We start from the raw sequence: 12,687 nt of genomic DNA on the forward strand, positions 1-12,687 counted from the left end.
CCCAGGGCATCCCTTGGATTCCAGGCCTGGCACATCAGTCTGGCAGTTTCGGGGGTGGGGTCCTGCCACATAGTAAGCGCTTAATAAATACCATTATTATTATTGTTATTATTATTAAAAGCTTCAGAGACCAGGACAGTCTTATTGCCCACAGGAGAGCCCACACTGGCAAAAGACCCTATCAATCTCCGGAGTGCCCAAAGAACTTCAAAGAGAAGAGGAAATCTTTATAGTGCATAGGTGAGTCCATATGGGAGAGAAGCCCTCCATGTGAATATAGCCCTTCTCTATAACGCTACCCAGGAGGTGAGGCCTATGACTCAAGGGGAAAAATCTTGAAGTTGGGGGTCTTGTGGAAACACAACTGACGTGGAAATACATCAGCTGGATGGAAATCACTTTTCTGAGTCAAAACAGAAACTTCCATTTCCTACCGGTACCGAGAGCCTCCTGTGGGACAGGAACTATGTCTGACCTGGTTAAACTGTACCTACTGTACCTACCCCGAATGTTCCTCAAAATGTATTAACCTCTTGACAAATAATTCAATATTTATTGACAATTCAATGAATTTAGTAAATTTGCCTGGGAGGCATCTCCACTCCCATCCCATTCATCCCCATCTCAGTGGGGTTCTTTAGACTGTGAGCCCCAGGGGACTCTAACCTGATTTGCTTGTATCTACCCTAGCCCAGAAAAAGTAAACACTTATCACATATCACAATTACAATTATTTTTTTTAATCCCTTCTAGGAGCTGCCCCCAATGCCCCTTCTCCGCCCCCCACCCCACTGCTCCTGCCATCTCGCCCTCTCCACACCGACTGAATATCGTCCTTAATCCACGGCAGACTGGAATTGAGAAATTAATTCCAATTAACCCCTACTGTCCCCACCACCTCACCCCACACTGTACCTGGGTATCATCCTTGGCAAATCCAAGACTCTACCTCCTGTTGAGAGGAACCATGGGTGTGTGGGGGGAGGGAGGGGTACACACAGAATGAGCCCCACCTGCCCACACTCCGGAACGACCCTCCGGGACAGTATGTTTTTGTAGTTCTCCACCATAATGCCCATGTGAGAGTAACCTCTGAGCACCCTCTGTTTTCTTCCATTGTCCCTGAGTCACCCTGCTCCCCGCCCTCCATCTCCAAGCATCTTTCTGAGCATTGACCCCAATAAAGGAGGAGGTCACAGGAGGCTGCCAATGTTGTCCCTGTTACTGAGGAAGTGGGATGGGAGGTGGCAGGGCACACAGACTGTCACCCAAGATCCGTTCTGGGGGTGGGAAGGGGGATGGGGAAATCCATGGTGAAGTCAAAGAATATGAATCAACCCTGAATGAACAAGAACCAGGAAGCAGCGTAGCCAAGGGGATAGAGCACGGGCCAGAGGGTCAGAGGACTCGGGTTCTAACTGCCCCCCTCTGCCACTTGCCTGTTGTGGAAACTTGGGCAAGACACTTTTCTGTACTTCAGGTTCCCTAAACTGTAACACGGAGGTTCAAAACCTGTTCTCCCTCCTACTCAGACTGTGAGCCCCATGTGGGGCAGCGACTGTATCCAACCCGGTCGATTCGCATCTCCCCCCAGTGCTTAGAACTCTGCTGGACACGTAGTAAGCGCCTCACGAACACCGTTAAGAAAACCACTGACCAAGAGAGATGCTTTATGGACAGCATTAAAAAAAGAGAACAAGCCAGCGGGAACTTTGGCCATGCTACAAAACAACTTTCCTCACGATATGGCAAAGATGCAGGGGCAACAGGGAATCAGTCCAACTGCAGCGATGGAGCATCCTGGCCAATCCCAGGGCCTAGATCTTTCCCTGTTTATTAGGATTCTCTTGTGGGCAGGTAGACTCCCCATCTGGCTAAAAGTTTTCAGTCATCACATTTATAGGGCTCCTCTCCTGTGTGAATTCACATGTGGGTCACCAACTGGTTTTGGAACCTGAAGCTTTTCTCACAAGGAGGACACAGATAGGGATTGACGCCTGTGTGAATCCTCACATGAACCACTAGATTGCTCTTATCATTGAAGGCATTCAAAGGGCTTCTCTTCCATGTGCACTCGCTGATGCGAGTTAAGCCTTCCTTTTGTCTTGAAGTTCTTCGGGCACTCCCAACATTGATAGGGTTTATTTCCAGTGTGGACCCTCATGTGGATACTGAGACTCTTCTTCTGTCTGAAAATTCTATCGCAGTGCAGACACACACAGGGTTTGACGCCTCTGTGAGTCCTCTCGTGCAGCCCCAGGCTGGTCTTTCGGCTGAAGGCCTTGCCACACTCGAGACATTCATAGGGCTTCTCTCCCGTGTGCACTCGCTTATGCCGTCTAAGATTTTCTCTGCTTTTGAAGTGCTTCTGGCACTCCAGGCACTGGAAGGGTGTTTCATCAGTGTGGACTCTCATATGGCCAGTGACAGCTTTCTTATCTCTGAATCTTCTCCCACACTGGAGACATACACAGGGTTTGATGCCTTTGTGAATCCGCTCATGCATCATCACAGTGTACTTCTCGCAGAAGGCCTTCCCGCACTCGAGACATTCAAAGGGCTTCTCTCCCGTGTGCACTCGCATATGCGCTCGAAGATTTCCTTTGGTCTTAAAGTTTTTCTGGCACTCCAGACAATGGAAGGGTCTCTTTCCACTGTGCACTCTCATGTGGCCGGCGAGGTGTCTCTTCTTTCTGAAGCGCTTGGCACACACATCACACTTGAAGCGCTCCTCTCCAGCGTGCGCGACGCCGTTTTCTGGACTCCCACACTCAAGGTGTTCAAAGGGCTCCTCTTCCATGGGCACTAGCTTCTGCATCCCCCTCCTCTCTACCGGAGCGTCTTGCTTCCTCCAAGATCCCCTCTGATTTTCCAGGGATCTTCCCTTCTGAGGATGGTGGCAGTCGTTTCCACAGGATCTTGTCAACGCTGTTCTGGGCGTTCGCTCTTCCCTGATTTCTTCTGTGTGGGGAAGAAGAGCATCGGGTCAGTACATTGTTTCTGAAAAAAGAAAATTCACTTTGGGAAAGCACATCTTCAGACGTGTTCCCCACCATGCGATGCTGAAGGAAGCTTCTCCCTGGCTGAACCTCTCCCACTTAAAAATAATGATGGCATTTATTAAGCGCTTACAAAGTGCAGAGCACTGTTCTAAGCGCTGGGGAGGTTACAAGGCAATCAGGTTGTCCCACAGGAGGCTCACAGTCTTAATCCCCATTTTACAGATGAGGTAACTGAGGCACAGAGAAGTTAAGTGACTTGCCCAAAGTCACACAGCTGGCAATTGGCAGAGCCGGGATTTGAACCCATGATCTCTGACTCCCAAGCCCGGGCTCTTTCCACTGAGCCATGCTGCTTCTCACTTCCCACAGAGCCTTCCCCAGCCCCTCCATCCAAGGCCACTTGGCAACTGCCTTCCTCCCAATATCAAATCAGTGGTTTTGGTATTGAGAAGCAGCGTACTCTAATGGAGAGAATACGTGCCTGTGGGTCAGAGGGTCTGGGTTCTAATTTTGGGCTCTGCCACTCATCTGCTGTGTGACCTTGGACCAGTCACTCCACTGGGGACTCAATACCCATTTTCCCTCCTACTTAAGACTCTGAGCCCCACTGGTGCTCTGGTATCATCCCGAGTGCTTAAATTGTGCTCCCATACGCACAAGGATTGTGTCCAACCTAATTAACCTGTAGCTACCCCAGTGCTTAGGCACATAGTAAGCACTTTTTTTTTTGAAAATAGTATTTGTTCTGCACTTCCCTAAGCCCTCCTTTCCTCTTTTCCCACTCCCTTCGGCATCGTCCTGACTTGCTCCCTTTATTCATTCCCCCTCCCAGATCCACAGAAGCAGTGTGGCTCAGTGGAAAGAGCCCGGGCTTTGGAGTCAGAGGTCATGGGTTCTAATCCTGGCTCCGCCACTTGTCAGCTGTGTGACTTTGGACAAGTCACTTAACTTCTCTGAGCCTCAGTTCCCTCATCTGTAAAATGGGGATGGGATGAAGACTGTGAGCCCCCCATGGGACAATCTGATCACCTTGCCACCTCCCCAGCGCTTAGAACAGTGCTTGGCACATAGTAAGCGCTTAATAAATGCCATCATTATTATTATTATTATGTACATATCTGTCATTTATTTATTTTTATTGATTGTCTATCTCCTCCTCCTAGACTGTAAGCTCGCTGTGGGCAGGGAATATGTCTGTTTCTTGTTATAGTGTACTTAACTATAAGCATTTAGTACAGTTCTCTGCACACAGCAGTTGCTCAAAAAATACGACTGAATGAACAAATGAATTTCTCTGGGTGACAGTTCCCTCCTCTGTAAAAATGGGGATTGAGACTGTGAACCCCATGTAGGGCAAGAACCGTGTCCAGCTTGATTAGCTTGAACCTACCCTGGCACTTAGAACATTGCCTGGGACATAGTAAGCAAATAACAAATACCATAAAAAAAACAAATAATAGGAATCAGGTGTACCTACTCTTTTGCCTTGCGCTCTCCCAATTAGTATAATGTTCTCCACAGAAAGAGGGGTCAATCAGGAAAAAGAGTTGTGATATTTGTTTTTTTATGGCATTTGTTAAGAGAAAAAGCATGGCCTAGTGGACAGAGGATGGGCCTGGGAATCAGAAGGACCTGGATTCTAATTCTAGCTCTGCCACTTGTCTACTGTGTGAACCTTGGAAAGTCGCCTCACCAAACCTGATTTGCCTAATTTACTCTTCTGGTAAGTTCTTAAATTCCATTTTGGAAAAAAGAAAGTGCTTACTATGTGTCAAACACTGGGATAGTGTTCAACAGGGATGTGTTCAGACAGGGAATTTGGGCGTTTGGGTGGAATTTGGGTGTTCATTCATTACTGTCCATACAGAGTTGGGTTTTGATAAATATTATATGTGTTGAAATGTAATCCTTTTGATTCTAGACTGTGAGCCCGTTGTTGGGTAGGGACCGTCTCTATATGTTGCCGACTTGTTGTTCCCAAGCGCTTAGTACAGTGCTCTGCACACAATAAGTGCTCAATAAATACGAATGAATGAATGAATGTGTTCATGGGGCACACAGCCTAATAACTTCTAATAACTTTAATAACTTCATCCAGTGATAACCCAAGGAGATGGTTGAATTGTCCTTGGGTCCTGGAGAGTGGAGAGGCCAGTGATTAAGAGTAACAGACTGGGTTGGTGTGAACGGAGGAGAAACAGGAGGGGCCGTTTTTGGTGTGACACTCACGCTTACCTGTCCAGGCCTCTTTGGGGAAAGTCCTCTTGTGGTGAGATGGAGGTTCGGGAATCCACGGACCTTCCCCCTTCTCCAGTTTGTGGATACACTGAGGCTTTGGACACCCAGCTCCTGGGGAAGCAAACAGTGAACAGGAATGAGTGGAGATCTATGGCAGACACAGGTGCCCTCCCTTGCTCCTACCACGCACAATGTATTGGGACCAAACTACTTTGACAGTAGCAGAGTTGGTAAGTGGAATTTCACCCCTGGAGTTTCCTACCTTGGGCTATATAGAAAACTATATAGAAGCCCCCACAACTCCCCCCTGCTACGGCAACCTCCTTCAATCACGGAATGCTGTGCCAACCACCTACCACCTGTATACTGTGGACAGGAGAGGGGATTGATCAATTGCATTGATTGAGCTCTTTGTGCAGAGCACGGTACTATCAATCAATCAGTCATATTTATTGAGCACTTACTGTGTGCAGAGCACTGTACTAAGCGCTTGGGAAGTACAAGTTGGCGACATATACAGACGGTCCCTACCCAACAGTGGGCTCACAGTCTAGAAGGGGGAGACAGAGAACAAAACCAAACATATTAACAAAATAAAATAAATAGAATAGATATGTACAAGTAAAATAGAGTAATAAATATGTACAAACATATATACATATATACAGGTGCTGTGGGGAAAGGAAGGAGGTAAGGTGGGGGGATAGAGAAGGGGAGGAGGGGGAGAGGAAGGAGGGGGCTCAGTCTGGGAAGGCCTCCTGGAGGAGGTGAGCTCTATAACAATATAGTCCAAGTTACTAAGCTTCTGGGAGAGTACAATATAAATAGAGAAGCAGCATGGCTCAGTGGAAAGAGCACGGGCTTTGGAGTCAGAGGTCAGGGGTTCAAATCCCAGCTCCACCCATTGTCAGCTGTGTGACTTTGGGCAAGTCACTTAACTTCTCTGGGCCTCAGTTACCTCATCTGTAAATGGGGATTAAGACTGTGAGCCCCCCCATGGGAAAACCTGATCACCTTGTAACCTCCCCAGCGCTCAGAACAGTGCTTTGCACATAATAAGTGCTTAATAAATGCCATTAAACAAAAAAAAAAACACCACGTAGGAATGCCAGAAGCGGTTCCAACACCTCCCACCAGGAGTGTGGAGAGCAGAGGGGATAAATCCATGGAATTTATTGAGCGCTTATTTTTCTAAGCGGTTGGGAGGGCACAATATAACAGAGTTGGTATAGACACGTTTTCTGCCCACAATGAGCTTCTGGTCTAGAGGGGCTGGTGGTCTGTTGCTGCCCTGCCTGTGGAAGTGCCCTTGACCCACACAGCTCTCCATGTCCTTACCCAGTGACTGTAGATGTCCATAGATCTCCAACATGACGGTCCTATAGAGCTTCCTCTGAGCGCTTGTCAAGCTCTCCCATTCCCTCCGGGTCAGGAAGATGGCCACGTCCTCGAACGTCACCTCCATTCTTCGTCCCTGCTCTTCTTCCTCCAGGGACTGAAGAACCAAACACCTGGGAGAAAAGGGTGCTGGGGGGCGGGGGGAGAAGAGGCGGAGAACAGCCAGTCAATCATATTGATTGTTTACTTTGTGCAGACCACTGTACTAAATGCTCAGGAGAGTCCAATAAAACAGGTAAGTGCCCTGTCCACAATGAGTTTACAGTCTAGAGAATAGGCTTAGGGGAGTGACACACACAAACACCCTGCCCCCCCCCCCCCCCACTCCCACCAGAGGACTAACCAGACACAAATATTAACCAGATCCCCAGCTTTGGGGTGAAGCCTTCTCTGGAATCTGAACCTACACCTATACCCTTTATTTATTTATATATTTATTTATTTGTTAAGCATTTACCACCTGCCAGGCACTGTACTAAACACTGGGGTAGCTACAAACTAATCATTTTTTTTAATTTATTTGTTAAGCGCTTACTATGTGCAAACCACTGTTCTAAGTGCTGGGGAGGTTACAAGGTGATCAGGTTGTCCCACGGGGGGCTCACAGTTTCAATCCCCATATTTACAGATGAGGTAACTGAGGCACAGAGAAGTTAAGTGATTTGCCCAAAGCCCCATAGCTGACAATTGGCAGAGCCGGGATTTGAACCCATGACCTCTGACTCCAAAGCCCGTGCTCTTTCCACTGAGCCATGTTCCACTTGGGGCTCACACTCTTAATAATAATGATGGTATTTGTTAAGCGCTATGTGCCAAGCACTGTTCTAAATGCTGGGCTTTTAATCCCCATTTTACGGGGGGGAAACTGAGGCCCAGAAACATGGCAGACAAGTCATTCATTCATTGTCGTATTTATTGAGCACTTACTGTGTGCAGAGCACTGTACTAAGCACTTGGGAAGTACAATTTGGCAACATATAGAGACGGTCCCTACCCAACAGTGGGCTCACAGTCTAGAAGGGGGAGACAGAGAACAAAACAAAACATATTAACAGAATAAAATAAATAGAATAAATATGTACAAGTAAAATAAATAGAGTAATAAATACGTACAAACATATATACATATATACAGGTGCTGTGGGGAAGGGAAGAAGGTAAGGCGGGGGGGGGATGGAGAGAGGGAAGAGACAAGTGGTAGAGCTGAGGTCGCCAGCCCAACCCCTGTGTTGTCCCTGCTGAGTAATTAACAATTATTCTTACTCTAAAAATGATTCTTAACAATTCAACAATTATTTCCAATTGTTATCCTTCTGCTGCTTTCCAAATCCTTGAGATGGGCTGCCTAAACCTTCGCAGCCCTTTAAAAGGAAACACAATTGCAAAGAGAAAGTAAACATCGAGGCCTTTTCCTGGACATATGTACGACACAGAGTGACAAACATTCATCTGCTTCTAGCCCCTTTAGCCAGGCTATAGTGAAGAAGACCATTTTGAACCGAAAGATCAGTCCCGAGCAAAGATGAACAAATTAACCCCTCTTTTAACACTCTGTTTCATTTTTAATACTCAGCAATTAAATCTCTCGTGTGCTGCTGCCCCTTATAATAATAATAATAATAATTGGCATTTGTTAAGCGCTTACTATGTGCAAAGCACTGTTCTAAGCGCTGGGGAGGATACAGGCTGATCAGGTTGTCCCATGTGAGGCTCACAGTCTTAATCCCCATTTTACAGATGAGGTAACTGAGGCCCAGAGAAGTTAAGTGACTTGCCCAAGATCACACAGCAGACATGTGGTGGAGTAGGGACTCGAACCCATGACCTCTGACTCCAAAGCCCGTGCTCTTTCCACTGAGCCATGCTGCTTCTCTATCACAGACTCCTTAAGATTCATGGCTGACATTTTTTCACGTAATCTTATTTTAGTTAACTCTTAATATCCGTATAAGCAGAGGAAAACTCCAGATTTTTGTCCCATTGATTCTTTTCTTTCGCTTTCTCTCTCTCTCTGGGAATCAGTGAAAGAAAGAGACCGGAATCAAGGGCTACATTTATGCAAAGTTAGTTCCTCTTGGGGAATTGAACTTCCCTTCCGGGAGGGATATAATAATAATGGTATTTATTAGGTGCTTAATATGTACCAAGCACTGTACTAAGCTCTCGGATGGATACAAGGTAATCAAGTTGTCCCACGGTGGGGGGGCTCAAAGCTGGATGGATAAAAGGTAATCGGGGCGGGGGGAGGCTCAAAGTCTAAACCCCCATTTTCCAGATGAGGCCCAGAGAAGTGAATTGGCTTGCCCAAGGTCACACATCAGACAAGTGGCAGAGCCGGGATTAGAACCCACGTCCTCTGACCCCCAAATCCGGGCTCTTGCCATTAAGCCATAATGCTTCTGAATAATTATTTTATATATATTTATATATATTATATAATAATTATTATTTAATGGCCGCCCCCACAGCACTTGTGTATCTATGTACATATTTATAATTCTATCTCTTTATATTAAATATGTGGTTTCTATGTACATATTTATAATCTATTTCTTTATATTAAATGTGTGCACATCTGTAATTCTATGGCTATTGATGGAATGGTTGCCTGTTCGCTTGTTTTGGTGCCCGTCTCGTCACTTCTCTGGGCCTCAGTTCCCTCCTCTGGAAAATGGGGGTGAAGCCTGGGAGCCCAGCTTGGGACAACCCGATCACCTTGGATCTCCCCCTCCAACGCTTAGAACAGTGCTTGGCTCATTCATTCATTCAATCGTATTTATTGAGCGCTTACTGTGTGCAGAGCACCGTACTAAGCGCTTGGGAAGTACAGTTGGCAACATATAGAGACGGTCCCTACCCAACAGCGAGCTCACAGTCTAGAAGGGGGAGACAGACAACAAAACAAAACATGTTAACAAAATAAATAGAATAAATATGTACAAATAAAAGAAATCGAGTAATAAATACGTACAAACATATACAGTCAGAGGTCGTGGGTTATAATCCCGGCTCTGCCACTTCATTCATTCATTCAACCGTATTTACTAAGCGCTTACTGTGTGCAGAGCACTGTACTAAGCGCTTGGGAAGTAGAAGTCGGCAACATATAGGGACGGTCCCTACCCAACAGCGGGCTCACAGTCTAGAAGGGGGAGACAGAGAACAAAACATATTAACAAAATAAAATAAATAGAATAAATATGTGCAAATAAAATAGAGTAATAAATACGCACAAACATATATAGTCAGAGGTCGTGGGTTCTAATCCCGGCTCCGCCACTTCATTCAGTCATTCAACCGTATTTACTGAGCGCTTACTGTGTGCAGAGAGCTGTACTAAGCGCTTGGGAAGTAGAAGTCGGCAACATATAGGGACGCTCCCTACCCAACAAAGGGCTCAAAGTCTAGAAGTCACTTCCCTGGGCCTCAGTTCCCTCCTCTGGAAAATGGGGGTAAAGCCTGGGAGCCCAGCGTGGGACAACCCGATCACCCTGGATCCCCCCTCCAGCGCTTAGTACAGTGCTTGGCACTTTCATTCATTCATTCAATCGTATTTATTGAGCGCTTACTGTGTGCAGAGCACTGTACTAAGCGCTTGGGAAGTACAGTTGACAACATATAGAGACGGTCCCTACCCAACAGCAGGCTCACAGTCTAGAAGGGGGAGACAGACAACAAAACAAAACATAACATATTAACAAAATAAAATAAATAGAATAAATATGTGCAAATAAAATAGAGTAATAAATACGTACAAACATATATACATATACAGTCAGAGGTCGTGGGTTCTAATCCCGACTCCTCCACTTCATTCAGTCATTCAACCGTATTTACTGAGCGCTTACTGTGTGCAGAGCACTGTACTAAGCGCTTGGGAAGTAGAAGTCGGCAACATACAGGGACGGTCCCTACCCAACAGCGGGCTCACAGTCTAGAAGGGGGAGACAGGCAACAAAACATATTAACAAAATAAAATAAATAGAATAAATATGTACAAATAAAATAGAGTAATAAATACGTACAAACATATATACATATATAGTCAGAGGTCGTGGGTTCTAATCCCGCTCCGCCACTTCATTCATTCATTCAACCGTATTTACTGAGCGCTTACTGTGTGCAGAGCGCTGGACTAATCGCTTGGGAAGTAGAAGTCGGCAACATATAGGGACGGTCCCTACCCAACAAAGGGCTCAAAGTCTAGAAGTCACTTCCCTGGGCCTCAGTTCCCTCCTCTGGAAAATGGGGGTGAAGCCTGGGAGCCCCGCGTGGGCCAACTCGATCACCCTGAATTCCCCCCTCCAGCGCTTAGAACAGCACATTCGGTCATCATCATCAATCGTATTTATTGAGCGCTTACAGTGTGCAGAACACTGTACTAAGCGCTTGGGAAGTACAAATTGGCAACATATAGAGACAGTCCCTACCCAACAGTGGGCTCACAGTCTAAAAGGGGGAGACGCAGAACAAAACCAAACATACTAACAAAATAAAATAAATAGAATAGATATGTACAAGTAAAATAGAGTAATACATATGTACAAACATATATGCATATATACAGGTGCTGTGGGGAAGGGAAGGAGGTAAGGTGTGGGGGGATGGAGAGGGCGACGAGGGGGAGAGGAAGGAAGGGGCTCAGTCTGGGAATCAATCAATCAATCGTATTTATTGAGCGCTTACTGTGTGCAGAGCACTGTACTAAGCGCTTGGGAAGTACAACTTGGCAACATATAGAGACAGTCCCTACCCAACAGTGGGCTCACAGTCTAAAAGGGGGAGACAGAGAACAAAACCAAACATACTAACAAAATAAAATAAATAGAATAGATATGTACAGGCAAAATAAATAAATAAAGAGTAATAAATAAGTACAGACAGAGTAATAAATAAATACAAACATATATACACATATACAGTTGCTGTGGGGAAGGGAAGGAGGTAAGGTGGGGGGGATGGAGAGGGGGACGAAGGGGAGAGGAAGGAAGGGGCTCAGTCTGGGAAGGCCTCCTGGAGGAGGTGAGCTCTCAGTAGGGCCTTACCCAACAACGGGCTCACAGTCTAGAAGTCATTTCTCTGGGCCTCAGTTCCCTCCTCTGGAAAACGGGGGTGAAATGGGGCAACCCGATCACTTGTATCCCCCCCTCCCCCCCCACCCAGTGTTTAGAACAGTGGTTGAAACATAACAAAAGCTTAACAAACGCCACGGTTATTATTACCAAAAGCCCCTCATTATGCTGATTTTAATTCTTAATCAGTGGGCGCGGCCGGGCCCCGCACGTGGCCCAAGGCCGGCCGGTCCTTAGAGGGTCCCTCCTGTCCCCTCCCGCCCCCTCCCCGGTGACCCCTTTTAGACTGTGAGCCCACTATTGGGTAGGGACTGTCTCTCTATGTTGCCAACTTGGACTTCCCAAGCGCTTAGTCCAGTGCTCTGCACACAGTAAGGGCTCAATAAATACGATTGATGATGATGATGACCCCCCAGCCCAAAGCCCCCCGGCTCCTCACCTGCTTTGGGCCTCGGGGTCAGCGGGGTCACCGGGCTCAGTCGGCGGCCGCCCCCGCTTCTGTGTGGTGTCCGTCTGTCCGTCCGGCGGGGCCCGGGGAGCGGCCGGCACCTCCCCCGCTCCCTTTGATTGACAGGGGAGCGGGGGACCCTCCCCTTTCCCCTCCTCTCGCCTCCCCCGAGGAGGCCTCCGGGCCCAAGTCCCCACCCCCGCGGCCCAGGCCCCGCCCGCCTTGGGGCCTACCCAGGGGGAGGGCCTCGTCCCGTCCTATTTACTGAGCGCCTGGCCGGGGGCGGGAGCGGGGGCGACACCGCCTTGGACCTGGACACCAAGGGTGGGGCCCCCCGGGCAGCTGGGGACGCCCCTCGGGCCTGCAAACTGACTCAGGGCAGGGACGGACTCTGCTTAGAATAATAATAATGGCATTTGGTAAGCGCTTACTATGTGCCAAACACCGTTCTCAGCGCTGGGGAGGATACAGGGTGATAATCAATCAATCAATCAATCGTATTTATTGAGCGCTTACTGTGGGCAGAGCA

General features: G+C 47.4%; 1 protein-coding gene across 1 annotated transcript; it reads right to left on the reverse strand.

Moving 5' to 3' along the window:
• Positions 1 to 1,653: 1,653 nt before the first annotated feature.
• Positions 1,654 to 12,246, reverse strand: LOC119933290 (gastrula zinc finger protein XlCGF8.2DB-like). The gene is made up of 4 exons (XM_038752733.1): positions 12,150 to 12,246; positions 6,579 to 6,767; positions 5,238 to 5,351; positions 1,654 to 2,961 (listed from the first exon to the last, which is right to left on the reverse strand). Exons 2-4 carry the CDS (start codon positions 6,703 to 6,705, stop codon positions 2,036 to 2,038), a joined length of 1,167 nt encoding a protein of 388 aa, XP_038608661.1. The 5' UTR covers positions 6,706 to 6,767; positions 12,150 to 12,246; the 3' UTR covers positions 1,654 to 2,035.
• Between the last annotated feature and the right edge of the window lie 441 nt (positions 12,247 to 12,687).

Source organism: Tachyglossus aculeatus, chromosome 10 (assembly GCF_015852505.1).
Source record: "Tachyglossus aculeatus isolate mTacAcu1 chromosome 10, mTacAcu1.pri, whole genome shotgun sequence".
NCBI lineage: Eukaryota > Metazoa > Chordata > Mammalia > Monotremata > Tachyglossidae > Tachyglossus > Tachyglossus aculeatus.

Bases quoted from the DNA above. Each gene is read 5' to 3' on its own strand.
- LOC119933290 (XM_038752733.1), bottom strand. From the start codon at position 6,705: ATGGAGGTGACGTTCGAGGACGTGGCCATCTTCCTGACCCGGAGGGAA. The intron at 5,352-6,578 runs GTAAGGACATGG...TTGCTTCCCCAG, and splicing joins TGGACATCTACAGTCACTGG to GAGCTGGGTGTCCAAAGCCT. The intron at 2,962-5,237 runs GTAAGCGTGAGT...TTCCCCACACAG, and splicing joins CCCCAAAGAGGCCTGGACAG to AAGAAATCAGGGAAGAGCGA.